This window comes from Anopheles merus, unplaced genomic scaffold (assembly GCF_017562075.2).
Source record: "Anopheles merus strain MAF unplaced genomic scaffold, AmerM5.1 LNR4000796, whole genome shotgun sequence".
In the NCBI taxonomy this organism is placed as follows: domain Eukaryota; kingdom Metazoa; phylum Arthropoda; class Insecta; order Diptera; family Culicidae; genus Anopheles; species Anopheles merus.
This window is the reverse complement of record NW_024428376.1, coordinates 1-27839: the sequence shown is the minus strand read 5'-3', so window position 1 is coordinate 27839 and position 27839 is coordinate 1. Positions and strand designations below refer to the sequence as shown.

Below are 27839 nucleotides of genomic sequence, written 5' to 3'. Positions count from 1 at the left end.
TGGATCGGAGTCGGATCGGAGTCGAGGGTGCACATCACTAGTTCACACATCTCGGTTCGGGCTGCATCTCAAGCAAAAATGCGAAAAAAGAGCGAAAAAGCCACAGCTGCGTCGGTGTGCCATAAAGATGATGGAGGGGTTCACGGCGCGTTCACGTGCACGCGGTCATAAAATCGTTATCCCATCATCCCCGGTGAACCAATCGGAGACACTAAAAAGTCATTCCAGTCCAGTCCAGACCAGTCCGCCAACTGCGGTGACAATTATGTGGGTTGCGCTAGTGGTGCAATTTCTTGGCGCTTCTTGGCGGGAAAGAACAGTGCAATTGAAACGGTGAAATCATTCTACAATCGCACACAAAAAAGAAGGTTCAATGAATAAAAGGTAATAAAAAAGGACATTTCTGGGACAGCTGAAAACGTAATAGCTTCCCGTAGCGTGTACGCGATGTGTTGGAGCAAAACACATAAACATAAGATAAGTATTAATGGGTCAGCTGCTTTAATAATCGTCAGAGTGCATCGATTTTTCATTTCAGTATGATCTATTCCAACCCAGTTTTCTAATTACATTTTTAAAGCTAACTTAATTTTCCTTCTTTTTTTTTTTTACTTCAGATTTTTGCTCGTTTTAGTGTGTCTGATATTTAGCGTATTGTCGACGATAGACGAGTACAGTAAGTTCGCGAACGAGACCTTATTCTGGATGGAGATCTGTCTGGTGGTGTTTTTCGGCGTCGAGTACCTGGTCCGGCTCTGGTCCGCTGGCTGCCGGTCAAAGTATATGGGCTTCTGCGGCCGGTTGCGCTTCATCCGCAAGCCCATCTGTATTATAGGTAGGTTTCAAGCCGTCCGACCTCTCCTTTTTTCCCCAGCACCCAGTCTTTCCCGTATTTTCCCAAGCACCACTTCCTGCGAGTGGAATCGATCCGCACGAAGCCACGGACACGGACAGGAGGAGTGCGGGAGGGCTAATTTCAAATTCATTAGAAACTAAATTAAAACACGACACTTCGATTTCAAATGCATACACTCGTACATATTTAACTGGGAGCACTCACCACACACAGACACTGGGGTACATACACAAGAGCAACTCGTTCGTGCAGTTGCAAGAAAGCTCTTGATGCCAGCTCAACACCGGGAAGCATTTGGTCGTTCTGTGTGTTTCTTGGTAACGGTGATACTTTTATTTATTCTTTTCACCATCCAGGTAGGCGCTCGTGTGGAGTGAGTTTGCGTTAATTCCGGTCGTTCTCTGTGCTTGATTTTAACCCCCCGCTCCAAGGTTGTGACAAGAGCACCGGGCTAATACGACAAACAGAGCACTGAAACCAAGGTCTCTTCGTGACAGTGTTGCCTCTGCCGCCTTCTTCCAAATGTTTGTGCTGGCACTGGAATGGAATAATTTCGGAAGGTGCCAGTGCCTCCGGCACTGCTGCTAGTTCTTAAATCCCGAACCAGGTGCTAATGTCCCCCCCCCCTTACCGTAAGCCTTTCCTCAAGCACCCGCGGCTTCCTCCTCCCGTCCTAAAATGTCTAATAAATGAATGGCAATTTAAGGGTTCGCCGCTACTTGTGCATAAATAATTGCACCCGTCGTTAGTCTCCTCGCTCTCCACGGTGCACGGGACCGTACCGGCCCGTGGGCGCGTTGTACCAGTATAAATGGTTTTGCTCATCATTTAACCACACCGGCGTGGCGCTGTGAAATCGCTCACCTCCTGGGAAAAGGGTGTGTGGGGAATGTCCAGCGATTCCCAGGTGTGCTTCAAGGGGCGTCGTCATCGCCAAACCTCAGCAGCGCCCTCAAAACACTGACCAAAAACAAAACACACCCCCGAGAAGGGGGACACACTGGGCAACTGGGTGCCTTTTCGAATCTTTTTTTATTTCTCACGGACTAGAACCTCCAGAAGAACCTTCACCACAACTACGGCACAATACGGACAATAGCAAATGCGACAGATGTGTCCATCCGCTGCCTGGACGGAGGCCTCAAAGCCTGCTGCCTGCTGTAGAGCCAAAGCGTACAAATCGCATGAATTATTCATGAGGATAGACTGCAGCCTAGCGGCACACGACAACACCACAGTAGGCATAGGGTTTTTCGGGGGGGGAAATTGTCTAAAAGCACCGGCAAGCATATGTTCCGCTGCACTTAATGAAGAATTCTGACGGTGAAGGTGTGTGTGTGTGTGGGTGGGAAAAAACGAAACGACAACACAATCGAGTACACTGGAGGTCATCGTTGTCAAGTTCCTCGGAGTGGCCCGCTGAAATCCTCGTTCTCATTAGCATTTCAATTTGAGTTGGTGCAAAGTTCTGCTACCCCTTTTGTCGCACGATTCTTCGAGAAGCGCTGAACCTCTGCGCACTCTTCTACTACAAAAAAGCTCCCCAAAAAAGCCCTGAAACCTCGCGCACACTGTCCTTCTTTTTCCAAGGAAAGCTCATGAAAAATATGAATGGTAAATTGACTCTTTTTTTTAAACTCCTGTTTCCTCCCCACCTCACCTCACGCGGGGTGGAAGATACCGGTTCGTGGAAGATGATTGTTCGTGAGAAAAGAAAATGGACCTTTGGCACGCGGACCTACGCTTTTGCTTTTGGGGCCAATTTCCACAGGGGGGATAATTCGTCGGGGTGCACGGGGTGATGGTGCATCGGATTTTAAAACTTCCCTTGTCACAGGAAAACGGTTCATGAAACAGAGAGCGGGAGAGGGACGTGATAAAAAAAGATAGCAATTGTGTGGTGGAAGAACCAAGCTCGAGCATTGGCGTGCTATGGAGACGTTTAAATGCAAACAGTCGGTGATGGTGGCTTTTAATTGACATACTTTTGGGTGTGGCAAATTCTAGTTTTAAGAATTTTAAATTACAAAAAAATTAGATTGTCAATGTCAAAAAGGTCCTTTTTCAATGGCCACAATTGGATTCCAAGCCTGCATTAATGTTCCCACTTTCCCAAATCATCAACTTGTTTGCTCTTTCCATCCTTATCACATCACCAAAAACCGCATCAGACATTGGAGTTGAACATTATAGCACAGTCCATTTTGCATATTCGCGAATGGTCAAACATAATTGAAAACTTTTGCACCATAATTTGCCCTACAAATGGGTGATGTTTTTTTGTTTTGTTTTTGGTTGTGACCCTCAAAAACCTTCCCAAACAGCAACAAGTGCCCGTATAACCGCAGCACGCATAAAAGGCACAAACAATGTCCAACAAATCTGAATCAAATCAGAATCGGTGGAGGAGCGTTTCGCCACTGCCGGTCACGACATTTATCCGAAAAACCTCCACTACACAGCTGAAGCATCTCGGCGGATCGGCGAAGAGTCTTTCAACTCCACTCCACTTCAAGCCGGCTTCTTGCCTGGTTTGCCGACTCCTCCCATTTCAACTCCAACCGAAAACAGAAATCTGCTCTGGCCGAGATTTTTCCTACCGATTTTGTGTTCTTTAGAGTTTATTTTTCCTGCCCTCTTTTTACGAACATTCCTGCTTTGCTTTCTTCTTTTGTTTCGTTTGAGAAAAAAAAATGTTTTCCCTTCTTTTTTGTCCGTTCGTTCAGCGCGCACACTTTTGTTATTGCGCTATCCACCGCTTTGCTTTGTGCGGGTTGTTCCGCTGTTCCGGTACGGTGGTGCAAGAGGGATCCTTTTTTGTCTGTACAAACTTTTGCTTTGAACGAGCAATTGTTTATTTTTTTCTATTCTCTCTCAATTCAGCACAATTTGTTTCGTTTACGGCTTACGGTTTAGCCGGGCAGAGACGGTGACGGTCGGCTTGAGCAGTAACGCTTTAATTTGGTACGCATTTCGCATGTTCCTGAGCTGCTGGTTCATTGGTTTAAAGATCGCCTCTTTTCGGGGGAATCGGATGACAGCAAAACATTTTGATTGAATTAATTTGTAAACCTTTAAATTGAGTTTAAATTAAGACATATAAAACGGCCACTCGTGCAAATGTACATTGAAAAAATCAGTGTGTTTAGTGAGCAACCACAGTATTATTATTATTACCGCACCGTCCTTCATCATCTTTCTAATTAAGGGGAGGAATTTTTTAAACCACATAAACACTTTCGGCGCACGTGCATCACGTGCCCGAAGTGCAGTGAAAACATTGACCGCATCGAGCGATAAAACAACATCAAACTGCTGACATCAAACCCCAGTACGGGGATCCCTTTCCTGCTCTGTTTGCTGTTTACCGTACAGAGAGCGTACAATATTCGAAACGTTGGTTGTGCTTGCTCACAAAATTATATGGCCATCGCTGTTCGTCATAAAATGATGCTGCTTTTGACAAAAAAAAAGATGATGATCTGATATACTGCGAGATGCAGAGATGGTGCCACATGGCGGCGTAAAAGTTTTATTGCGCCAAATAATTGCAGTCTGCAGTCCGTTCATCATGCAGCTGCAGTTTGATGAGGCAGCAAACGTCACAGGAACAGTTTCACATTACGCAAATTGTTCCTTTAATGGTGCAGTTTCGAGATGTTTCGTTCGTTTCACACTGGTATTATTCCAAATGCATGAAGTTTAGATAATAATAGTCAAAGTAAATGCAAGAAGCTGTTACCTTTGAGCTAGGCACAAGTTGGGTTCGAGTTTATTTGCCCAAATAAAAGCTTATTTTATCCCCCGCTTCCTTTGAGGAAAGAGTTGCACCCCCAAAACGTAGGTTCATCGTTTGGCGTTGATAGGCAAATATTTACTTTACAGTAGCAGTTGTCACCGTACAGAACCTCCCAAAAAAAGAAAGTCAAACCGTACTGTTAGACTAGGGATGCTTAATGATGTTTGCCACTGGGTGTCGTTTGCCACTATTACTACGACCCAACGCTGACCCAACCATTATCGGCAAGGCCGGATAAGACTGAGCGTCTTTGTAGAACACCAGCAGCTGGGCTCCAAAGCGCCAATGCGCCAAGCGAACAATTAAAGTGTAAATATTTGTCAATCAGCTTCATCTATTTTTAGGACGAGGGAGGAGGGAGGAAGGGATCTCTTTTTGTTTGTCCGAGAGCCGAGGTCCAGAGGGTGGGTCGGTCGCTTTCGAAGCCGATCCAGCTAAATTTGCCTCTTCTCGGTTGGGCTGGCTTTGACACAGAGAGAGAGCCCGACAAGCTCAAACAAAATAAAGCCACCCGATAAGCTACTGCTGCTACTGTGCAAGAAAGAAGTTAGCTAGAAGCTTCTTTTGTGCCTGCGCCTAAGAATATGCGGCCGCAGGTGTGTATTGTTAGCGACGGACCGAAATTAGGTCAATTCGTGGTTTGATCAATTGACTGGCCTTTTGCTAAGAGCGACCAGGCGTCTCCATCGACCTTTTTTCTCCTTCCTTCCCATCTTTCGTTGTGCTATTGTTTGTGATTTTCTACTATGGGGGGGGGGGGGGGTTTTTTTTGTTGTTACTGTTACTAAAGCTTGACATATTTGCAAGGTGTGGCGTGGCGTAAAATTGTCACATTTTACCGCGTGGGGTTGTTTTTTTTTTGTATTATTAAATTCATTATGAAATTCATGCTTTTCACCTGCCGGAAGTTATTTATGGCCGCGAATCAGTAGCAGCAGCAGCAGCAGTAGCAGAAAAATGCGAAACTGTGACACGCTGACTATTCGCTCCTCGGTGGGAAGGGCACAAAATATGACTCGTCAAATAGTGATGAACATGAAAAAGCATTAAAATGTGGCAGCAGCACCGCAAAATACGACAACTACGACCACATTTTATGGCGTTTTCGTGCGTGTATGTGTGTTTTTTTCTTCTTTTTCTCCCCCTTACCCATTTCAAATTAAAGGCAAAACCGTTTTTTCCCCTGCTCTCCCCGACGACGCTTAGGGACGGGAATTTGCGTGACTCTAATTTAAGTGACAGTCCGAACATTATCGGGCCGGTCCAATCAAGCGCCATGTTCTCGTGCACCGCCGCTGCTAGCGACAATGATTTCCCCAACGATGATGACCGACTATGAAACCGACGTTTCATTGTTTGCTCAAGGGGTGAGGGTGATTAGGGAGCAAGTGCGGACACCGAACACCGAACAATCTTTACCCAAGCATGGCCACCGATTAGTTTGGTCCGGTTGGTTTGGCAACCTTTCGTCGCACTTCTCTCGCAAATGTGCCCGGGAGTTGGAGAAATTCGGTCGCCAAACTTCAAGCCACGTGCCACACCGTAAGGGCCACACCGGTGGCACAGATTAATTTTAAACAATTTTCAAACTTTTCTTTCGGGAAGGGACGAAATGGCAACGGAAAGGTATGAACAGGGGGGGGGGGGGGAAATAATTGAAATCGCTTGCCAAGCTGGTTCTGTGGCTAATGTGGGACAGAAAAAAGAGCGGGTTTAATAAAAAGAGGAACCAATTTTATGATGATTACACCAGCAAGGGAAGGTTTGCGCGGGAAGGAGCGGGTTCCGCCGCTGAACTTAAAACCCCATTCAATCGGCACCCGGACGACAAGCTGTTATGTGGGAAGGACAATTTGGCGATGCGAATCGGTGTTTTTACTGCACTGCAGACCCGTGGGCAATTGGAAATCATCTTTGCTGATAATGTCTTTTTTTGATGACGCATCTTTTTTTTTTGGTTAATGGAAGAATTTTTAGCACAAATGGGACACAATATTGTTCAGCAAAAGGTGCTCTTATTAATAGCCAGTTTTGCCGATTTGTCCAACGAACCGTTTCCCAAATGTCCCATCAAAGTAGCCCCATTTTGTGCAGCAACAAGTCAGCCTCGCGTCAGTTGGTGCGTCATCATCACCGGATGATGGATGCAGCTCTTTCTTAATACAAATTTTACAAATGCAACACAGTGTGTGAATGTGCGCGTGTGTGTGTGTGTGTGTCGGCACAAATTTAAGCAAACAAATCTATTCCCGCTGCCATAGAGCGTTGCCATAAGCGTTACCATATTTCGCCCCCAATAACGTACGCTCCACCGTACAACTTCATTTGTCATCCCGGGCTCCATGCGCGTACGGTGGAGTCCATTGTTGGTGGAAGTTGGGAAGCACTAGGACCGGCACTACCACGGGCCACGATGCGGGCAAGGTTGTGGCTGTCTGTCCGTGGGCTAGCAAAATTGAAAGCATCCATTTGTCAGTGTCTTACCGAAGATGATGGTGCGCTGTGAGCTGTGAGTCGCTTCTGTCGTCGCATCTGTGTCGCTCTTGGCAACGGTCTTGGCAACGGTTAGCACGAGGTGTGTGTGTGTATGTGTGAGATAGAGAAAGAGGGAAACGAAGAGACAGAGGTGAAAGTTTGCCAAGCTTTATGTAAATGCGTACGGCGAAAAGCTTCATCGAATGGTGCAAAATTCAACTCCAAGTCATCAGTGTGTAGGTGTTCGTTTGTGTCTCTCTTTTTGCCAGCACACAGCTCCACAGTATGAAAAGTTACACCAATGTTACTAGTTTTTGGTGGTACAAATGTTTCCCCATTCGCTTTATCTCATCAAAACTTTATCCATCACAAGCGTTCATTCCAACCCAACATACTCTCATCGATAGTGGCGTCGTCTGTTGGAATATCTCAAGAGGATTTGCGTAACATCAGAAAGCTGTGTTCTGGGGGAAACTTTTGCTCAGCATTATTTGCATGTTTTTACCACTCTCCCTAGAATTTCCATTACATGCGAAACAATAACGGGACATTCAAAAATACTCTGCTTTCTTTCAGATCTTATTGTAGTCGTAGCGTCTATGGTTGTGCTGTCCGTCGGCTCAAATGGTCAGGTGTTTGCCACGAGTGCCATCCGAGGCATTCGCTTCCTGCAGATCCTGCGCATGCTGCACGTGGACCGGCAGGGCGGTACCTGGCGGCTGCTCGGCTCGGTCGTGTTTATCCACCGGCAGGTAAGAGGCAACACCGTCTTTACCGATAAATCTCTTCCCTTTCCCACAGCAAGTATCTGTGATGTATTGGAATAGATTATGTTATGAATATCGCATGAACCTTCTTAGCCAAACTGATCGATCCACCCTATTCTCCCGCCACACACACGCACACACACACACACACAGGAGCTGATTACCACGCTGTACATCGGGTTCCTGGGGCTCATCTTCAGCTCGTACTTCGTGTATCTCGCCGAGAAGGACGTGCTCGGGCCGGACGGGAAGGCCGACTTTGCCAGCTACGCCGATGCGCTCTGGTGGGGCGTCATTACCGTCACCACGATCGGGTACGGCGACACGGTGCCGCAAACCTGGATGGGCAAGATCGTTGCCTCCTGCTTTAGTGTGTTCGCAATCTCGTTCTTCGCACTGCCGGCCGTAAGTTTCAATCATAACCCTGCCTCTACCCCTGTTTTTTTTTTCTTTTCAATTATCTCACACCATCGCCATCCGTCTTGCTTCCCATCTACTGCGCAGGGTATCCTGGGATCCGGATTCGCCTTAAAAGTACAACAGAAGCAGCGCCAGAAGCACTTCAACCGGCAGATACCGGCCGCCGCCATGCTGATCCAGTGCCTGTGGCGCTGCTACGCCGCCGACAAGAGCTTCCACAGTGACGCCACCTGGCAGATCTACGTCAAGTCGGCCGACAACGGCAACAACAACGGCAACAGCAGCACCGCCCTTCCCTCGCAGTTGGGCAAAGTGAGTGCGATGTTTAGCGGTGTACGTTTGTATGTTTTTGGTGGTTACTTTCCTTTGCTCGCCCCGCCCCGCCCGTGTTGCACGGTGCGCATAACGCTTTTTGCATTTGCCCTTCTCCTTTCCCCTGCCATCCTTTCTCCTTCTCGAGTGACGTGACATCGCATCGTACATACCTTTAGGGGTGGTTCCGTGTGAGCGAGATGGTTCTGTCTGTGTATGTATTTCCTACATCTTCTCCAACGTATCGTAATAGCAAATTCCCTTTGATCTTTCTTGATGATGTGTGAGATCAGAAGGATTTTCGATCTTGTTTTTCCTCGCCTCATTTTCTGCTTTGATTTTCTTGTTTTGTTAATTGCTCATTAAGCTTTTTTTTATTGCATTTTGCTTTCATTTTATCTTATTGTATTTTTTATTCTTCACTTTTAATGTTGTGTTATTTGCTGATCAGTTTCTTTTTATTTCGATTTTGTTTTACTATTTTATAACCAGAAGTTTTAATACTTTTATATATTAGTAGGGAATAACATACTACATCGTTTAGTTTTTTATTGATATTTTATATTTTGTATAAAAAATAATGAGCTTTTAGAGAGCTCAAATGTCCTTTTTGCTTAAAAACATGAATCTAAAAGATGAATGGCTCATTAGTTTATTTTTTAATATAACTTTGCTTTAATTTGTCTTCTTCACTTTCTTCCTTATTTTACATGTTTTGTAATTTCATTTTCAGTTTATTTTTATGTTGAGTTTGTTTTATAACAACATTTTATAACAATCATTTTTAATTAGTTTTTTAATTTAGTAGGGAATAGTATACCACGTTGTTTAGTTTTTTTTCACGTTTTATATATTTTCATGAAAAAATTAGCTTTTTGAGAGTTTGAAAGTCCCTTTTGCTTAAAAAAATGAATTCAAAAGATGAATTGCTGGTTAGTTTATTTTTTTAATATAACTTTGCTTTCCTTTTGTCGTATTGCATTTTTTTCTTTCTTCAAAGTTTTGATTACTTTTATAATTTAGTAGGGAATAGTATACTACGGTGTTTAGTTTTTAATTCATGTTTTATATTTTATAATGACACAAATGAGCTGTTTGGGAGCTTTAAAGTCATTTCTCATAAAAAGATGATTTTTTGCACTGATTATTTTAAATTACATCCGTACTACAATGGTACTAGAATCCTTCAATTTCCTCAATAAAACCAGAACCAACAGAGCGAACCAACCTCTTAACCCTTTACTGGTTCACGTACCGGTCCTACTGTAAAGCACCGCAACGACCCCTTCCCCCTCCACATCGCTGTATAGATAAGGAAAGGCCACGTAGATGTGTGCTTAGTAGACGGACATGTACACCGCTCGCTTGAGTTGTTGTTTCGTTTGAATGTTGTTTGCGTGTGTGTTAGAGTGTGCGTATGCGTTGACGTTTGCTGTTGGTTGATTGTGATTTTGATTAGTTGTGGATGATGTAGTTGGGTTTGTTGCTTGTTTGTTTAGAGAACGGTTGTCTGCTTTGACGTGCTTTTTTGCTACGTTGTTTGCCGATGCTCCGAGTCTCCCTCTGTAATGTTATGTTGAATCCATTCAAATAGTGTAAAAAGTAAACTATAAAATTAACTAAAAAAACCCCTCTAAAAGCTCTATGACTAAAACACTAAAATTTAAAGCATTTTAAAGCTGCCCTCAATCGTCGACGCTAATTGCTTATGAAGTTTGCTGTTGAAATCAATTAAAGACGCCACAGCGTCGTACTGTCTCGTTGCCTCTCTGCGTTTCTCTATTGCCGCAGCAACCCCCATACAACGCAACCGGATTCGCGTAACGCAATCCAATTATTTTCCGTTTTGTGTGCCTTTATGCCGCGGCAAACGATACGATATCGTCGTGCAGCTCGGTCTTCTCCGTACTGTTGCAGTGCGGACAACTTTACTGCACCGTACCATTTTCCCACGCTCGCGCCAATCAATCTATTTCCACGGGGCGTGTGTGTGTGTGTGCGCGCGTGTTTTTGTCTACCAACGCCGGACAAACAAATTACCGGCGCCTTCACTGTCGTATCCGATTACGCTGACTTTGGCCCGAACGGAGTCGCGAATCTCAAGATCCATTTCTGTGAGCAAATGAGTGCGCAAGCGTTCCCGTTTCTTCGGCGTAAAGTGACGCACAAGGCAAGGCGCGGGTTGTTTTACAAATACGCTCGCCCCTCTCCCCCCCCCCCCCCCCTGTTCACCAACTACCCCGCGGGATACCCGAGCACCAAACCAATCAATCAATCAAAACCACACAAACTCTCAATCAAATGGCAAATGGCCATACACCATCCAACTTCCACCGGTTGGTAACACTGTTGGTGTAGCAGAAGAAAAGGCAAAATTCGACCGGAATGGGACAAAAAAAAAGGAAAAAGTTTGTGATCAAATTTAAATTTTGACAGCCGTTTTTTTCTTCTCTCCCTCTCCTCTTCTTTGTTGGTGCGAGAAGTGATTTCGTTGTTTTTATTACCACTTCTCGGGTTGTGCTTTGCCCTTCCACCACCACAGGCGCGGAGCGGATGTCAACGACAGAAAGGCTACGCAGTGAGGGGGGAAAGCGATTGTTTTTTTTTGTTTTTGTTGAGATTTTTAGGTTTTTGTTTCCCAGTGCGCCCGTATGCCACTTGCAGCGTGTAGTGATGAATTATTCAAATCACAATATTCGATATAAACAACGCAAACGGTTCTCGCTGTGTGCGCGCAGCGCAATGGCGCAATACCATTAGCGAGAGGATAGCGCACTCCAAGCAAGAAGGCAAGAAACCGCGGGCAAAAGCAAGCCAGCAAGACACATAAATTGGCTCGCTGGATCCGGTTTTCCACCCATACACCCCAGATGCATTCCCGTTCATTCGTTTTCCCGCCCTTTTTACTCACATTTCAAACCCATAAGCCAAAGGCTCTCAAGACTGTTATTCTTTTTATTTATTTTGCTCTCTCCTCGTCCACGGCTTTGGCCCAGCCCGCGGGGTGATTGAATTAGAATAATGGTTGTTTCATTGTTTGTGAAAAATGGGGACGGGAAAAGAAAGGAAAGAGAAGCAAAAAAAAATACGGAAAACAACAACATGGGGAACAATCTTATATCCCGTTAGCGGAAAAGCTCCCTTCGGCCTTTCCTTGAGCGGGAGTGTAATGGGTGGGTGAGTTGAGAACGGGGGGAAAAAGGGATTGATTTTTGTGTTTTCTTAACATTCGATATCATCGCTCGCTTTTGGATTGATTTTATTGCGGGAAAGTGCTTTGATCAGCAAACATGATTAGATGAAGCCATTTGGCAGTCATGCCGATACCTGGCGGGGCTTTTTGCATCCCAATATTCTCTCTCTTAAACACACACATACACATTCGGGAAAGAGTACATTGGGCACATATTTGATGCGTTTCAACACGGTAACTGAGGCACGCGATTTCGAGTGCGGGATTGTGGATGTGGATTGCTGTTTTTTCATTGGTGACGGCGCTAATCTAATTTGATTGGAGTGGATGCATTTCAATTGGGACGATCGAAGCGAGAGGGCTTTTTGTTTATTGCAGTATGGCCCACACACCCTTGCTTTGCTGCGGAATGGAAAATAATGGATTTGTTTTTAGCGGAATAATTCAACGGAAAAGCTTTTCGTCTGTCATCGGTTGACGGGGGGAATGATTAGTGAGCTGATGAGGTACAGGGTTTACCAGGTCGTGTACGGTTTCGTGTGGTTGTTGCAGTATTAACAAAATTATTGCTATGATTTACTGGAATGTATGGTTTGTACTGAATCTTGCTTGAATAAAAGTAATGGGGCCCTTTCCGTTGTAAGTTCGTAGGCTGAAATTTCAGCCTGTCAGCTGTTTGCATTGTATAGCAGTTTTCGGGCAGCTTTCTAAGTGTGTATAATAGACAGGTGGGCTTATTCCAAGGTGTATGAATTTGGAAAGCTGATTTTTATCGCTTCTGTTTCTGAATGAAGATTTTAAAAGTGTTTTGTGTATTCGTCTAGCCTCCAGAAAGCTTGTTTGAGCCAAAGTTTTCACCCATTCTGTCAAAAAGAGATATTCAAATTTGATTATAAAAAATGCTATGAGATCACCTGGACTAAATACACTTTGATTCTAGATTCCACCACGTGATCTCTTTAATGCACCTTGGGATAAATGTAAACACCACCGTGTTTTCGAGCAGGTACTCGAATCTAATTCTAGCTTTGAGGCTAGAATATTCTAGACTGAAAATTGCAGGCTAGTTTTGTGTGGTTTTGTATGGAGTGTTTACATGATTTCAGCCTCCAACTGTCAAACTCCACACAAAAAACTGACAAGAATCGTGAAGGACCCCAATGTTTGTTTTTGTAAAACTTTGCTCAACCAAACAAACCGTCCAGAATCTGGCCTTTGTGCAATCGAAGACGAAAATTGTGTTATTAAATTGGACAGAGTAGCTTAGGTTAGGTTTTCAAGTATTGATATTTGAGTTGAAGTGGTGAACATTTTTGTTTTTTTATTCTATAACGACTTGCAGGTCTTTTGTAATGTGGAACTGTACGTCACTTTCGAATGTGCACATCATAACTCACCGCCTATAGTATGTTTTTCCACAGCTGTTAAAAATGGTGTATTTACATCATAATACAGGGTTTTCCAAGTCAGTTTCGAACGTAAACATTGTTATTCACCATAACATCCAAAATGTTTTTCAACAGCTGTCAAATGGTTTGTTTATTTCAAAATGAAATTTCAGTTTCAACACATGATTTTCAACACATAACAAAGCGCTGTCAAACTCAATCCAGCTTGAGACGTGTTGAAAATCATGCTGTTGATTTTAAAAATTATTATGATGGAAATGAAATGTCAGATCAGTGTGGAACAACATTTTGCATGCGGTGAACAACAATGTTTACATTCGAAACTGACTTCAAGAACCCTGTAAAATTTCGGTTCTTTCACATGATTTTCAGCACGTCACAAAAGAACTGTCAAACTCAATTCTGCTTGAGATGGGTTGAAAATCATGTGGAATAACTGAAAAATAATTGTGGTGGCAGTGCAACATTTGAAAGTTGTTGAAAAACATCTCGCAGGCAATGAACAATATTGTTGACATGGGAAATTAACTCGGAAACCCCTTTAAGCTGTACTCTTAGTTTAAGATAATCCTTATCTGGCCCTGATAAATACTAAGGAATGCATACTTTGAACAGTAATTAGTATGAGATCTCTTACAATACTCTCTGTTTCGAGGCAAGCCCTTGCGAGAGTGCCATTATTGATGTGAACAGCGTTTGTTCACACATAGAAAGCCTGACAAAATCTTCTACGCTCGTGACTGTTGTAGGGTTTTCCTAATGGCTTACCAGGATAAGGCATATGGGCTAAGGTGCCCTCCATTTGTAACCGGAGTTTACGAGGGCGGTGAGGTAAGACGGTATAAATAGAGCCGAAGGATGCGCCTTCGGCCTCTCTTACAACCACATCAAGTAAAAGGGAAGAAAAAAAACTAATTTTGAGATTTTAACCCAACAGAAATTTCCACATCTTCTCCTTTTCTTAAGTGGCTTTCGAAACAACTATGATGACTTCAACTTCTGGGGGACCTCAGAATTCTCTGGAGCTTCAATTTTCACTGTAACGTAATTACAGTGCTTAGCAATCTAAATGTAACTTAATGAAACATTATATTTCAATTGAAAGTCCGCAATTGATAAACACAGCAACAAAATGTTTGCAAGAAGAGCTGTATTTAACACGCCAATCATACGTTACCAACCACTGCCCTGGGGCAATAAATACATCGGTTTTCGTATCAATTTCACTAAACCATCGGCAAAACTACAGCAATTAGAAGCTTACGAACAAAGACTTCGACAGAAAACAGATACTTCGATTTATGGGGCCACAAATAAAGCTTTTCAATATTGAGCTCGTTTTGGAAAACGATTTCCCAACAACGATTCCCTCGTAACATATACAAACTTCAGGAAAAAACGCTCCCCATCCGGGCACAAGCTAGCACTGTTAGTTTTCTACCAGGCTTTCCTGCCGGAATACTAAAACAACCCACTCGCTTCCAACTCGCCAACACCGCAAGGCCCCTCAGCATCCCACTCTGCCCCGTGGTATGTTGCCACGCATTCACCAGTCTGCCTCGGAACTGCATTTAAATCGGATGATTTATACAACCCCACTGTCGGTCGAATTCATTTCCCCATTTCGGGCATTTCTTGGTCGGGCGCAGAAACTATGTGCGCAACTCCGTCCGTAAACTCCGCCTAGCTCCATCTGCCGGGAATGGAGCGAAAAAACGCCCCGGAATAGTGCAGCGAGCGTGCCTAACATTCCACTCACGTTGGAGTAGCAAAGCGAAATTGTTTTTATGAAAATTAGACTACACAAACTCGGGCTTAAAATAGCTGTAAGCTCATAGTTTGCCCTCCCTTCGGTCGGTCGTTCGCTTCATAGATACGAACCAAAAAGGGAACCGAAAAGCAACATCAACACACCGATAATGCCAACACTCAGGTTCGGTTTCATTCATCAGCAGAGATGAAGGGTTTTTTTTATTGCAACAAAAAAAGAGGATATTAATGTTACTCTTTATCCCTCTCAGTCTGGTAGTAAATCCAGTGTATACATACTCACAAACACACACCGACACAAAGCTTGTGGATCAAATCATCATCCGGGCGATTTGTAGGTTGTTTTTCTGTTGGAATTTTCCCCTATCCTGCTTACCGCTCTAGCATTCTATGCAAAAGTCCTTCACGCTCGGGGACAATGTTACTGTGTTGGATAAAGAACTGGCAAAGCAGCAGCGTCCCCTTAAATCTCTCGTCGACCCTCTCCTTTGGTCTGATGATCCGTCTGAGCGCCCTTAAGCACTTCCCTGCCAGCTTGAGCCGCCTTTCTTCTGTAAATTGGATTCGTCGTACATAACAAGCTACTTTTCTGCTCCCTCTCTCTGTGGGTGTTTGTGTGTGTGTGTTTATTCCCTTTTAAAAGAACATCAGCGTGCAGCAGCAGAAAGAGACCCTTAAAAAACCGTTTATCATTATAGAAAAGTAAACCCACTCTCTTCATGTTTTCCCCTCCCAGTGTTGTCCCCAGTGTGAATGGTTCGATCGAATGATAATCGTGGTTTCAAATCATCATACACGATTTGCCTCCCTTTCCATTCCATCGTTTGTATGTACACGGAAAACGATTTCTCTGAATAAGCACAAAATGGCACGCGATCGAATAGAGCGAGAGAGATAAAGAGCCACCCCTCCCCCCCCCCCCCCCCCCCCGTCATTCCGATAAATGAGGTCTTTTCTGTCGGAATTGGCATTGAGCGTCACGCGTCCGTGCCGGAAATGAAAAAAAGGGAAGCACACAGTAGTAGCAGCGGCGAGTGTGAATGTGTGTTCATCTAGCTTTCATCACATTTGGAAAAGCGCTTTAAATTTCCCTACCACACACACACACACACACACACTACCCGAACGGTTTGGATCGATGGTGAAGCGTGTTGGGAGTGGTTTTGCTTTATTCCCATTTTCCTTCAATGCAGTTCCTTCCTAAAATTGCTTTATGTTGATTGTGGTGCTCTCTATTGGCGCTCTGCATCGCCTCGGCGGGCGCGCCACCTGAGTTGAAAATAAAATTTTGACTTTATGTTTGGGTACACCTGTTCCCCTTCCTTTTCCGCGCAACAAACTCAAAAGGCAGGTGAAGAAGGGAACCAAAACCAAAGCACACACACAACACAAAGCGAGCCCGCGCTGCATAGAAAATGGCTTATGATGTTGTTCTTTTGCTTTTTGTCCTCCCTTCTTGTGGCAACCAGCACCAGCAGCAGTGAAAGCTGAAGATGGTGGCCACCATCACGGCAAATGGCTGACTGGCTGGGTTGGGCTGGGCTGCTTTGCTTTGGTTGGTGATGATGATGAAAAACTTCCGGCGTGTGATATTGAGAAGGATTCACTGTGCGGAGGTTGTTTGGGCTCTCGCTCTCCTTCCCTTTCCAAAACTGTAAACACATTTTCCATTCCCAACTCAAAGTCTGCCCCTCTGCAGGAAAATCCTGCGCCGATGGCTAGAAACGACCGACAACTCCGCCAGACAAATTGGGGAACGGTGGAATGGGTACGAAAAGTGGGAGAAAATTGAAAGAAAAACTCTCACTTTTCCCTTCCTTTACTCTCGTCACGGAAAAAAACACGGAACAGGTTGTCGCCGCGTTACATGGGGCTACAGAAAGGGTGGGGGCAGGACGGAAAAAGGGACGCATGCTGGGAGGTTTTCGTGGGAAAATGTGGGAAAAGTTTTCCATTTTTCTACCCAAACACTCCCTCCCAAACACATTAGCTCACTCCAAATGACGATTATTACAGCAACTTTCCTCTGTGTGTGTGTGTGTGTGTGTGTGTGTGTGTGTGTGTGTGTTGTGTGTGTGTGTGTGTGTGTGTGTGTGTGTGTGTGTGTTGTGTGGTGTGTGTGTGTGTGTGGTTGTGTGTGTGTGTGTGTGTGTGTGTGTGTGGTGTGTGTGGGAAAAAAGGGAAAAGAACGAAAAACAGGTGTCTTGAGAGGGAGACACAAAAAAGGAAAAACAGGAGGGGCGGGGGTTTCTTTCTTTTCTTTGTGCGTTCGTTTTCCTGTGTGTGCAACGTGTGCACTTTACTGTATACATGCATAGAGTTCCCTATTCAATCTGCATTATTGTGTGGGTCTTTTTGTCGTTCGCTTTTTTGACGCAACACATTACATACAGGCCCTGCTTGGAGTGAGATTGTTAGTAGCCTCTTATTCACTTTTTTGGAGAGCAAAGAAAGGCGAAGGAAAAGCGACCATTCCAGTAACACTGCCGCTTAGTAATGCGGGCTCAGTAATGCGGAAACAGAACAACTGCAGCTCGGATGGTTGTTGTGAACGGGTACAGTTGGCATGTGGAATGTGTTTTTCCATCATCCAGTCCCTTCTTTGCAACCAAATGCCTCTTTTTTGCTGTTGTTTTTCTCCCGACTTGACTCCCCCTCAACACGACGGGGGGGAAACTTGTTGCGCCACAGTGGAGGTTTGTGCTGCTGTTTTGAATTGCACTCACCGCCGGCGAGAAATGCGAGAGCACAATGATGATGATGTTTGGCAACTTTTTCTCGAGTCTCAAGTTTTGGCTCCGTTTCACCAAAGCGTTCCGATGCTCGGAATGCTTACCGCGGCCACAAAACGAGAAGCGAAACTTTTGCTCCGCAACAAAACAGAACAAAGTAAAAACCTTTTCTTTTCTTGTGAAATTCCACTCTCCCGTTTGGAATGAACCTTTGCCGAGAAGCTGTTTCTTTTCTGGATGTGTAGGGCCACCAAGTAGTGGGGGGGGGGGGGGGGGTGGTAGCGGTGGATAGTGCGAGCATAATTGTGAGTTGCAATTACGCAGATGACGACTCGCTGTGGTTGAGAGACGGTAATTATGTATGCAATGTTTTGGCACGCTTCGTTTCATGTTACCTCAGATTTTGTTCGGAGACGGTGAAGATAATTTTATAAACTGTCGTACTGGTGGTGGTTTTGCCGACCAATTTAAAATAACTGTTGTCTTTCCGTATTATATATTTGGCAATATTTGCGCCCTCATCTCGAACAGCTGTCCAATTTGACCCTATTTGACCCTTTTAATGGCCGTAGATAAACCGTTCCCTAATTGGCTCTAATTTTGGCAGTTGTTTCACAATCTTATCGGTTTGTTCCTGCCTATTAACCTGTGGCGCCACCTGCTGGGTTATATGAGTTTTTTGTTCCAGTTGTCATGACAGCTTAAAGGCCAAATTGTCCGTATTCGCTAGTGTAATTTCGATTTTCACTAGCGCATCTAGCGGCGGCTGACCGAAATATTTTGCTATACAATTTCAGAAAATATGTTATTTTTCCATGTTTTTTTACTTTAACTGGAGGTTGACAGGCACTTTGTAATTGACAGATAAATATGTTGTTAAAGGGGGGTCCCTTGGTACAGTTTTCAACTAGAACGACCCAATAACATACCCGTCGTGGATTCAAGCCTAGAATGGATGGTTCCCCTTTAGCAAAGATTGATTATACGGCTGCGTGGTAATGAATTATGTCTCGAAAGCCTGTATAGGCAGGCATGCCCTCGTAGGACGTTATGCCAAATAGAAAAAGAAAAAGAAAAATTTATGTTGTTCAAGTATTTCAACCATTTTCGTACCAAAAAACGGTGAAAAACTACTTGAATTTTAGATCTGGCATGACAATTCTTTGAATGGCAAAAAAGCTTCCACCAGTCGCTGTCAGATGCGCATGTGAAAATCGAAATTACACTAGCGAGTACTGACAGTGTCCCCCAGCCTTTAATGTTTACAAATATTATCGTTTTACAGTGAGAAATGACCGTTCAATACAAAGGTGACATTGCGTTATGAGGAGGATATTTGAAAAAGCGGTTATAAAAGCAGATTTTCATAACAAAAAACACTATAATTCATGGCAACTTTCAAATATTTTCATTGGAAAACATGAAGTTAATAAAGCCTTGTTTTTTTTATCAGAAAATAAGAAAATTTTCCAAAACATAATCAGGAAATGGTGATAAAATATATCATTAGACTCATTATCCGAGTTATTCGCTTATCCGGGCGAGGTCAAGTCCCGAGAAGCCCGGATAAACGGCGCTCCACTGTATGTCCAGAACGCATTCGGTCAATATCGTGCCAACAGGTAACACATGGTTTTGTCTTAGTTGCATTTACAGGGTTTCCCACGATGTATTGGCCGGTTTCCATAATGTTTTGGGCCCGTCTCACGATTTATTAATCGTATCAAATAGATTTTTGGTTAGTTCCCATAATGTATTGGTATCGTCCGATAGGATATCAATGTAATTGAACCAAAAAAATCTGACCAAACAATCGTAAAAACACATAAAACATGGAAAGCAACCAAAACATTATAGGAACCAACGAATAAATCGTGGGCAACCCTGTACTATGTCCTAGTACGATAATTTCTTGACGTGGTAAAGCGTAAACAAAATGTACGTGCTGAAGAACGTTCTAGCGCTTTCGCGTAGTTAAGCGTACTAAGCTAATGAATAGCTAGCGCCCTCTGTTGGAAAATGTATTGCCCTTTCAATTGATGTACATATGCGCCAAGTCTATGTAATTTTGATTCGTTTTCAAAATATGAAACAATGTTAGATGTGTGACTCATTTCTATTGACACATTTTACTACTAAGACATAATAATGATTTCAATGAGCTGCATCTCAAAGTAAGGCTCAAAGTAATCATCAAAATGATGGAAAATGTAAACCGTGCAGTACATCGATTTTCAGATCCGCTACATTCTTTTAATGAAAGCGATTGTTCTAACGAAAGCACTTTTGTAACACAATGAGATCGAAAAATCAACAATACTTTCCAAAAATCACGCAAAAGTTAAATTACCCTTTCGCCAAATATTGCACGCACGCAAACGAAAGTGAAGAAAATCAATACTTTCGTCACCCTTAACGCACCACCACTGTTCAAACTCCTGCGCCCATTCGTCTTGTGTACTTGCGCTCCGAATGGAGTGACATACCGGCAAAGATAAAGTTTTCTTCACTCACTCGGAATCGGATCCACTTTCCCAACCAACGAGACACACACACATACACACATTTTGTGGCATGTAACGCTTTCCCCCACCACCAGCGCTGCACCAACACTGACAGCACTTTATCATCGGAAATGTGATGATATTTCAATTGATATCGATACCGGGTTACCGATTGATTGATTTGTTTCGAACACGGTCGGTCGTTGACGGAGTGCCGCCGATGCTCCGAAAAGACATGTACCCTTCAAACAATCAAACGGAATGATTGGGTCGAGAATGTGTGCGGCAGGCCAAAAAGCGAATAAGAAAGCGCCAAAGAGAGAGAGAGGGCTGTCTCCCGGTCGATGCGCTGTGGCAGATAATCCAATTGTAATCCAATTCAATATGTAAGAAGAATCGAAGACGAATTGCGAGACGAATGAATGGCCCCGGCCAGGGCCTCTCCCGGGGGCAAGCCATCTCTCGCACGGAGAAAGGAAATGGAACCATTAAAGATTAATTCTCCGTGGCCGTGTGTGTGTGTGCCGTGCGTTCTCGGTACTGACTGTTTGAATGTTATCTTTACATCAACGAAGACAAACGGTTTATGGTTTGCTTGCTCGAGGTTTTTTTTCTTTTCTTACTCCTCTCAACTCGTGATGCATCATGTATTAGATAACCTTTGTACCCGAGCAGCTAGATATATTTGTAAACGTTTGCGACGTTTCACTTCGGCAGGTTTGGTGCGCAAAGTTCCAAGTAAAGATCATGTGGAATATGGTAATTTAGATACTTGTTGGCTCTTTGCTGAAATGATTCAGATATTGGGCACAGATTGCACGATGATTTACTGTGCAAAAGAGGAAGCGGAACGTGCTTAATTTGAATTCATTACCTTCACTTATGCTTGTGTTCTAAAAGCAGACTTAAATTGCATCACAAAACTCATCTAAATAGACTTTTGAAGAAGTAAAACCGTTTGATGCAACCTCTCAAACCTTCCCAGCAATGGTAGAAGCTACCTTGAACTCCTTGCACTTGCACTCTCCCCCTAGTGTTAATGCTTGCTGCTATGCTTATGCTTTCCAAATCCCTCACAAGTTGGATAAAAAAAACGTAAATCCTCCAGCCCAAACCCTCCCGAATGTTGCGCCGTTGCGCTCCGTCGATGTGTATGTGTGTGTGTATCAATGTGTTCGTTGTTCGTTGTTCTTTATTCGAAACATTCGGGTTCAGACCCTTATGGTGCAGGTGGCGCGGCGCGGTGCATCGGTGCTGAAGCGACGGAAGTCCCGGAACCGCATGGAGGCGCCCCAGATGAAGCCCCCGCTCAGTGCTGGGCCGGGCGGTGGCCCGTCGGTGGGCGGTACGACGGCAACGCAGACGGCAGCAGCAGGAGGACCAAATGCTTCCGGTGTGAGTTGTGCTTCCGCAGCCGGTCCTGGCGGTCCGGGTGGCAGTGGCGGAGGGGGCGGTAGTGGTGGTGGTGGTGGTGCCAGCGGGAGCCTAGGACCGACGGCACTCGCTCAAACGGCCGCCGGTAGCATGGATGGTGGACCGCTCGGCACGCCGAACACACCGGGCGGTGCGGCCGACCTGGCGAAAAGTGAGTCCGACGGGGACGTCGTCTTCTACATGGAGGAACCACGATCAGCAGGTAGGTTTGGTTTGACAATTTTTATTTGTTTTCAAGAAAATGTCATACGGGAAAGGGTTTTTTTTTGTGAAAACACGAAATCTCTCACTATTTTCAATTTACATTAACTGCGAAAGTTGGCAAAGTTTCTTAATGTTTTGTCACCGAATGTCGAATCTAAATATTCGTATTTGGTTATGACATTTCTAGAAACCGTGATAAAAAATCGAGAAAATGTGCCAACTTCTCAGATAAGATGAAAATCTGTTCAATGGATGATACACATTTGTCTGTTATAACTCCACTGTTTTATGTTTGTAACAAATGCAGCCTGATGAATATTAATATCGTACAATGATGCCATCTGTTGGATAAACTGTGTACCAATATGGCGAGTACTTAAATCGAGACAGTAGCTATCAATTAAAATTATGGCGAATGAATAAAAAGTCTCTTTTGAATTAAAATATTCATTTATCTTTTTTTAGGAAAACCATTCACATACAAAAATACGCTATCAGTTTTCCGATAAAAGATAAAATAATTTGTTTCAAAAGCTTTTATATCATGTTCAATAAAACATAAAACACCTGCGCTCATGTGCTCGTGAATGCTTTGAACATGCATATTTTTTTGTGGAGGTAACAATTTCACCGGCTTAACCTTTTACCCCATTGATGTCCGGGGCTAGAAATCTATTGATTACAAATATTTTGCAATAAAATTCCTTTGCGGGAAAAAAATGCATCCCCTGTCCCCTTGTTGTCAACACATTCAACAACGCCAGAACCAAAACGAAAATGAAAGAATTTTCTGTAAATAACCGCAACGCCGCTCCCTCAGTATCTTCTTCCCTTATTCCCCGTATCGGTTTCGTCTGTTTGATCGTGTCGATAAAATGGGTTTTGCAACCCTGCAACCCTGCCAAACCCTTCACAAAATATGACCCGAATATGAACCGGTTCGTAGGCTTTCGACGTAGCGGGAAAACAGGTCGAAACACACACACACACACACACACATATTTTCCCACTACGCGCACATTCTTCCATTACACTCGCATCGGCCCTTCCCTGCCCTGTCCTGTAGCCCCTGTCAGAAGCAATCATCGATAAATTCCTCGATCAACGCTGAACAGCAGTATTAGAGCTTGTCCTCTCGCACCACTTCATGTCCGTGTCCGCCAGCGCATGTAATAAAGGTGTTAACAGGGCGGCCAACGATGAATGATGTTCCTACACACGGCTGGCACAAGCTGTTCGTGCGCAAATGGAACAGCGCCCCCGATCGCACACAAATGCTCAATGTCCATTTCCATTTGGAGCACTTAATTAATTGGTCAATTTCGTTTCCACCTCGTTCCGGGGGAATGGAAAAGGAACGAAAAAAAGCACACACACACAAACACACACACTGGGAAGCTCATTTTTGATTACGTGTTCCTTTGTGTAGTGGCGCGGTCATGAAGACTTTATTTCGATTTGTTCGCCTCCGACTATCACGCTTCCGGGAAGGCAAGTTTTCATACCGAAGCATCATGTCTTCGTGTTTGAGGGGATAAAAAAAGCTTTTTTTGTGCTTTTTCAACATTGCTGCGATGTGTTCGATATGGCGTGGAATTTTAGCTAGTTTTATTGAAGCTATTCTAAATTAAATCCCTTTGATACGAGAAATGAAATGAGTAGAAGCTCATTTGTTACTTATTAAAGCAAATCTAATTATGTAAGCTTACTTTTAGAGCTTTAGCTTTATGAAAAACGTACAAACCACTGGGCGCCTCCATGACAGTGTGCTTCAAAACAAGAGCAACGCAACGAACGTAACAAAGCTCCGTGCATAATTTAGAGCACGCTGCAAGTTCATTCAACTAACCAACACTATCGCAGCCATAAGCAACGCTCCGCTGGTAGAAAATTATAATACTCTTCATCGCAAATGTTACAGAGCGAATAGAAAAGAGAAAAAAAACACCATTACCTTTAATTACTCATACGCACGCATGCACGCTTGAACAAACACAGGCGTGTTCTATTTATCAGCGACGGTGGTGCGTGCGAACGATCATGCGACCGTGCATCAAGAAAAAGCCACAAAACTGTCCACAAATACAACCCACAATCAAGCGGTGAATATTAATAAAACGAGGAAGCGAACAAAAGCAACCTTTTTTTACTAAAGATAATGTCCACTTTCTCTAAAATGGGAATGCATTTGAACCAGCAGCGTCAACACGCAACGAGTCAGTTGTAACGTGAGCGTGATTAGAACTATTAATGGTGGAAAATTTGCCACTTTACTTTAACATGCTTTTATCTGTCGGACGATTGGACGTTCGGACTAGTTTGTTTTTGCGTGGCTGAGTGTGCTCCGGTGTGGTTGGCATTAGTTTCATTTTTAATGATTTTTTATGGCACTGATATATCTTACTGTAGGTAACAAAATTGGCCATACGCAACTCACTTTGACAGCGGTTGTGATAAAATAAAGCAATATTTTATTTATTATGCTTTCGCCTGCCAAAGTGTACTACATGGTCCACTCATTTATCAAATGGTTTTTGAAATATGTCTACCAGCACCACACCGTCACATTAATGGTGTAAATCGACAATGGCTTTGAATTCATCAACTCATGGGCTATCAAATTCTTCATTGTGAATATTTGTCCTGAACGTGATATAAGTCGATCGATAACATTCAACATACAATTATCCTTCATACACTTCCCTTACAATGCTTATTAAGCCGATGGAAATGAACGCAATTATTCTTGTTTGTATCCTGCTCACCCTCCTAGGTACCCCACTGCGAACGCGCCGTAACGATCCGAACCGGGGCGTGTTCGTTAGCCAAAACAGTTCCGTCACGGAAGCACCGAGCGACGAGGTGGAAGCCGAACCGGAACCGGACGACGAACCGGAACCGGCCCGTGTCACGCAGTAAGTAGCGCTTTGGGGGGGTCGAAATGATAATGCCCACTGAGTTCTTCTAAAACAAAAAAAAAAACAAAACAAAAAAAAAACAAACGCTCTTCTCTTGTTTGCCAGATTGACGGAAGCGCACCGGAACGCGATACGGGCGATCCGGAAGATCAAGTACTTTGTCGCGCGGCGCAAATTTCAGCAGGCCCGCAAACCGTACGACGTCCGCGATGTGATCGAGCAGTACTCGCAGGGCCATCTGAACATGATGGTGCGCATCAAGGAGCTGCAGCGCCGGCTGGACCAAACGCTCGGCAAGCCGGGCAGCTATCTGGCCGGCATCGACCGGGTCGGCAACGTGAAGCCGATGACGGTCGGCGCCCGGCTGTACCGGGTCGAGCAGCAACTGTCTGTGATGGATAAGAAACTGGATCAATTAACGCACGCCATCAACTCGATGACGATGCAGCAGAAGATGATATTACCGCCGATGCAACCGTACCAGCAGGCGCATCATCCGCTGCACCAGCAGCATCCGCTCCATTCGCCCGCGACGCTCGGTGCCATCGTGCAGCATCAGCAATCGCAGCAGCAGCAGCAATCGCAGCAGCAGCAGCAGCAGCAGCAGCAACATCTGCAGCAACAAATCTCTCCACTCCAGCTGCCGGCTGCCCCATCCCAGGCTTCCTCACCTTCGCTCGCGATGAAGTGTCTCGAGGACGATGTGTAATATTTAATCTAAGCTCGTTCTCTCTAAGCACGTCCACACGTTCGATGTACAAAACCAGGGAGAGGAGGAGCAGCAGCAGTAGCAGCAGCAGTAGCAGCAGCAGCGGCGCTAGCGAAGAAAAGCATTGTGTTCAAGGTGTGCGAACGGGCGAGCAGGTGCGAGCAATTAATGGACCATGGAAGGGAAAGGCGAATACCAAAACAAAAAAAAACAAAAAGCGGGAAAACTATTGCACAATTGATTGCATTTGGAAGGTGTGCAGCTGGTTGCGCTTAAGGTTCAAAGTAATTCTCTCCAAGTAAAAAGACAACAAGACAGACGAAGAGAGGTGTAGAAAGGGAACACGGTTGCACAGTGTTGGCATGTGTCCCCTGGATTTAACTCTACCCGCTCCTACAGCGCACCTTCTTCCAACGGCACGAGCTGAGCAGGTGTAGCAAGTAGCAAGTGTTTTTGTATACTTTTGCAAACTTATGAACAATCTCTGTACAAAACTGCAAACCTATTTCGCAAAAGCCTAAGCCAGCCTAGGGGAACGTTTCCTGTTAGACAAGAAGAAGCGAGAATGAAAGCGAGAAAAGGAAGTAAATAAAAAACCAGAAAACGGTTAATGAAGCAAGAAAACACAGCAAAACAGCGAGAAACAAAGACGAAACATCGAAAAACGAAAGGTGGAAACAAAAGAGGTAACGAAACTCGTCTCTCTAAAGCGGGGGAAACTTTCTAAGCAGACAACACAACACAGCAGGAGATCTATTTCTATATCTGAGCAAGTAGGCCGGCGGCAGGGGAGCCATTGCCCTACCAACCAAAATGTAATTTTAAGAGGACATGAGACTGTGATAGTGAACGGCGTAAAGAGAGAAGAGAACAAATACACACACTCACACTCACACTCACACTCACACCAAGAGCGACAAACAGACACACACAGAGTAAATTGCACGCGTGTGTATGTGGAACATAGCACACAGCAGTCTAGTTGCTGGCGTGTGTGTGCGTGTGTGTGAATGGTGAACATGTTCGGTGGTTCTGTGTTTATTGTTCTATTAGTAAGTGTTGTTTAGTTTTATGTAATGTTTCATTCTCGACAGCCTTGTTACACTTTATTTTACCTAACATCTTCTTAGATGATCTTGTTTACGTTTTTTTTACGTTTCCTTTTACGTTGTTTGCAATCTCTTTCGTTAAACTTTTGCATGTGTGTAGACCTTTCGATTCGGTTTAGATATGGTACATTACGGACATTGAGAGGGGCAAAATCTCTCGACCACTATAAAATTGAATTGTTCATCGAAATGTTGCAGGGCAGCAGGGTGATGTTAGCGTGAAACGACGCGACGCACATCGCCCCTGCTACAGTGAGAGTACAAACAACAAACAAACCACAAAGAAATCACATCACAGAGCGACAAAACTATACGAACGATGACGATGGAGAATAGTAAGCAATAACTAACGCAACTCAAATGCCTCGAAACACTTTTTTGAACACATTGAGGGGTTGGTTTGAAGACGCCTCACGGTGACGAAGACCCTTTCTATCAGCAAGCACTCACACTGACACACAGATACAGAACACAACGATACACACACACACACACACTTCGCGCCTTTTAGCATTCTGTGGTGGTGTTTCTGTTACGTACTCTGCGTTCTACGTTTATCGCAAAATAAACACCTCCAAGTGTCCACTGTAAACTGAAATCGTGTCGTTTTGTTTTTCTACTGTTTACTTATTAGTTTTTTCGCGTTTTAAGCTTACTATATGTTTTATAAATTTTGTTGAAACTGTACTTATCGTTTTGCACATACTTTATCTTCGAACGGTCCCATTTCCGATCAAGGATGTCCATTAGAATGTGGAATCTGTTTTTGTACCTGTTACAGAAATATGCAAAAAAGTTTTCATATTCTTGCGGTCATCTTTGAGCAGACGCATCAGGGACCCCATATTTCAATACGAACGACGAACGAACGAGCCCCAGTGCATAATGTTTGTGTTCAGTGATTTTTTTTGCCCATCAACAGCTGCTACGAAGTGTGTAATTGAATCTTTAATTTGCAGCATTCTACATTACGTTTTGTGTCGTGCCTTTTCAAAAACACTCCTCAGAGCGCACACTCATACACCACAGACAGTCGTCCACACATTCTAGCTACTATTTTAAAATGTTTAATCTTTGCTGCATAGCTTACAATCATCACTTTTCAACACATCCTTTAACCAGTCACAGCCCAAAGGAGAATGGGGGAAACAGTGAAGCGACAGACAGCCGCAAGCGCAACTGAAGTAAAGTTCGTCAACGTGTCAATGCGCACAAACTTCCGCGTGTG

At 44.1% G+C, this 27839-nt stretch overlaps 1 protein-coding gene across 2 annotated transcripts; it reads left to right on the top strand.

The window, feature by feature from the left end:
- Positions 1-619: 619 nt before the first annotated feature.
- Positions 620-25670, top strand: LOC121603055 (potassium voltage-gated channel subfamily KQT member 1-like). 2 transcript variants are annotated; one of them, XM_041931791.1, is made up of 7 exons: positions 620-835; positions 7707-7882; positions 8051-8302; positions 8402-8650; positions 21453-21873; positions 24649-24790; positions 24899-25670. In XM_041931791.1, exons 1-7 carry the CDS (start codon positions 706-708, stop codon positions 25500-25502), a joined length of 1974 nt encoding a protein of 657 aa, XP_041787725.1. In that variant the 5' UTR covers positions 620-705; the 3' UTR covers positions 25503-25670. The 2 variants fall into 2 exon arrangements, with proteins under 2 accessions (XP_041787725.1, XP_041787726.1); XM_041931792.1 differs by lacking the exon at positions 620-835 and adding an exon at positions 6743-7366.
- Positions 25671-27839: the final 2169 nt, after the last annotated feature.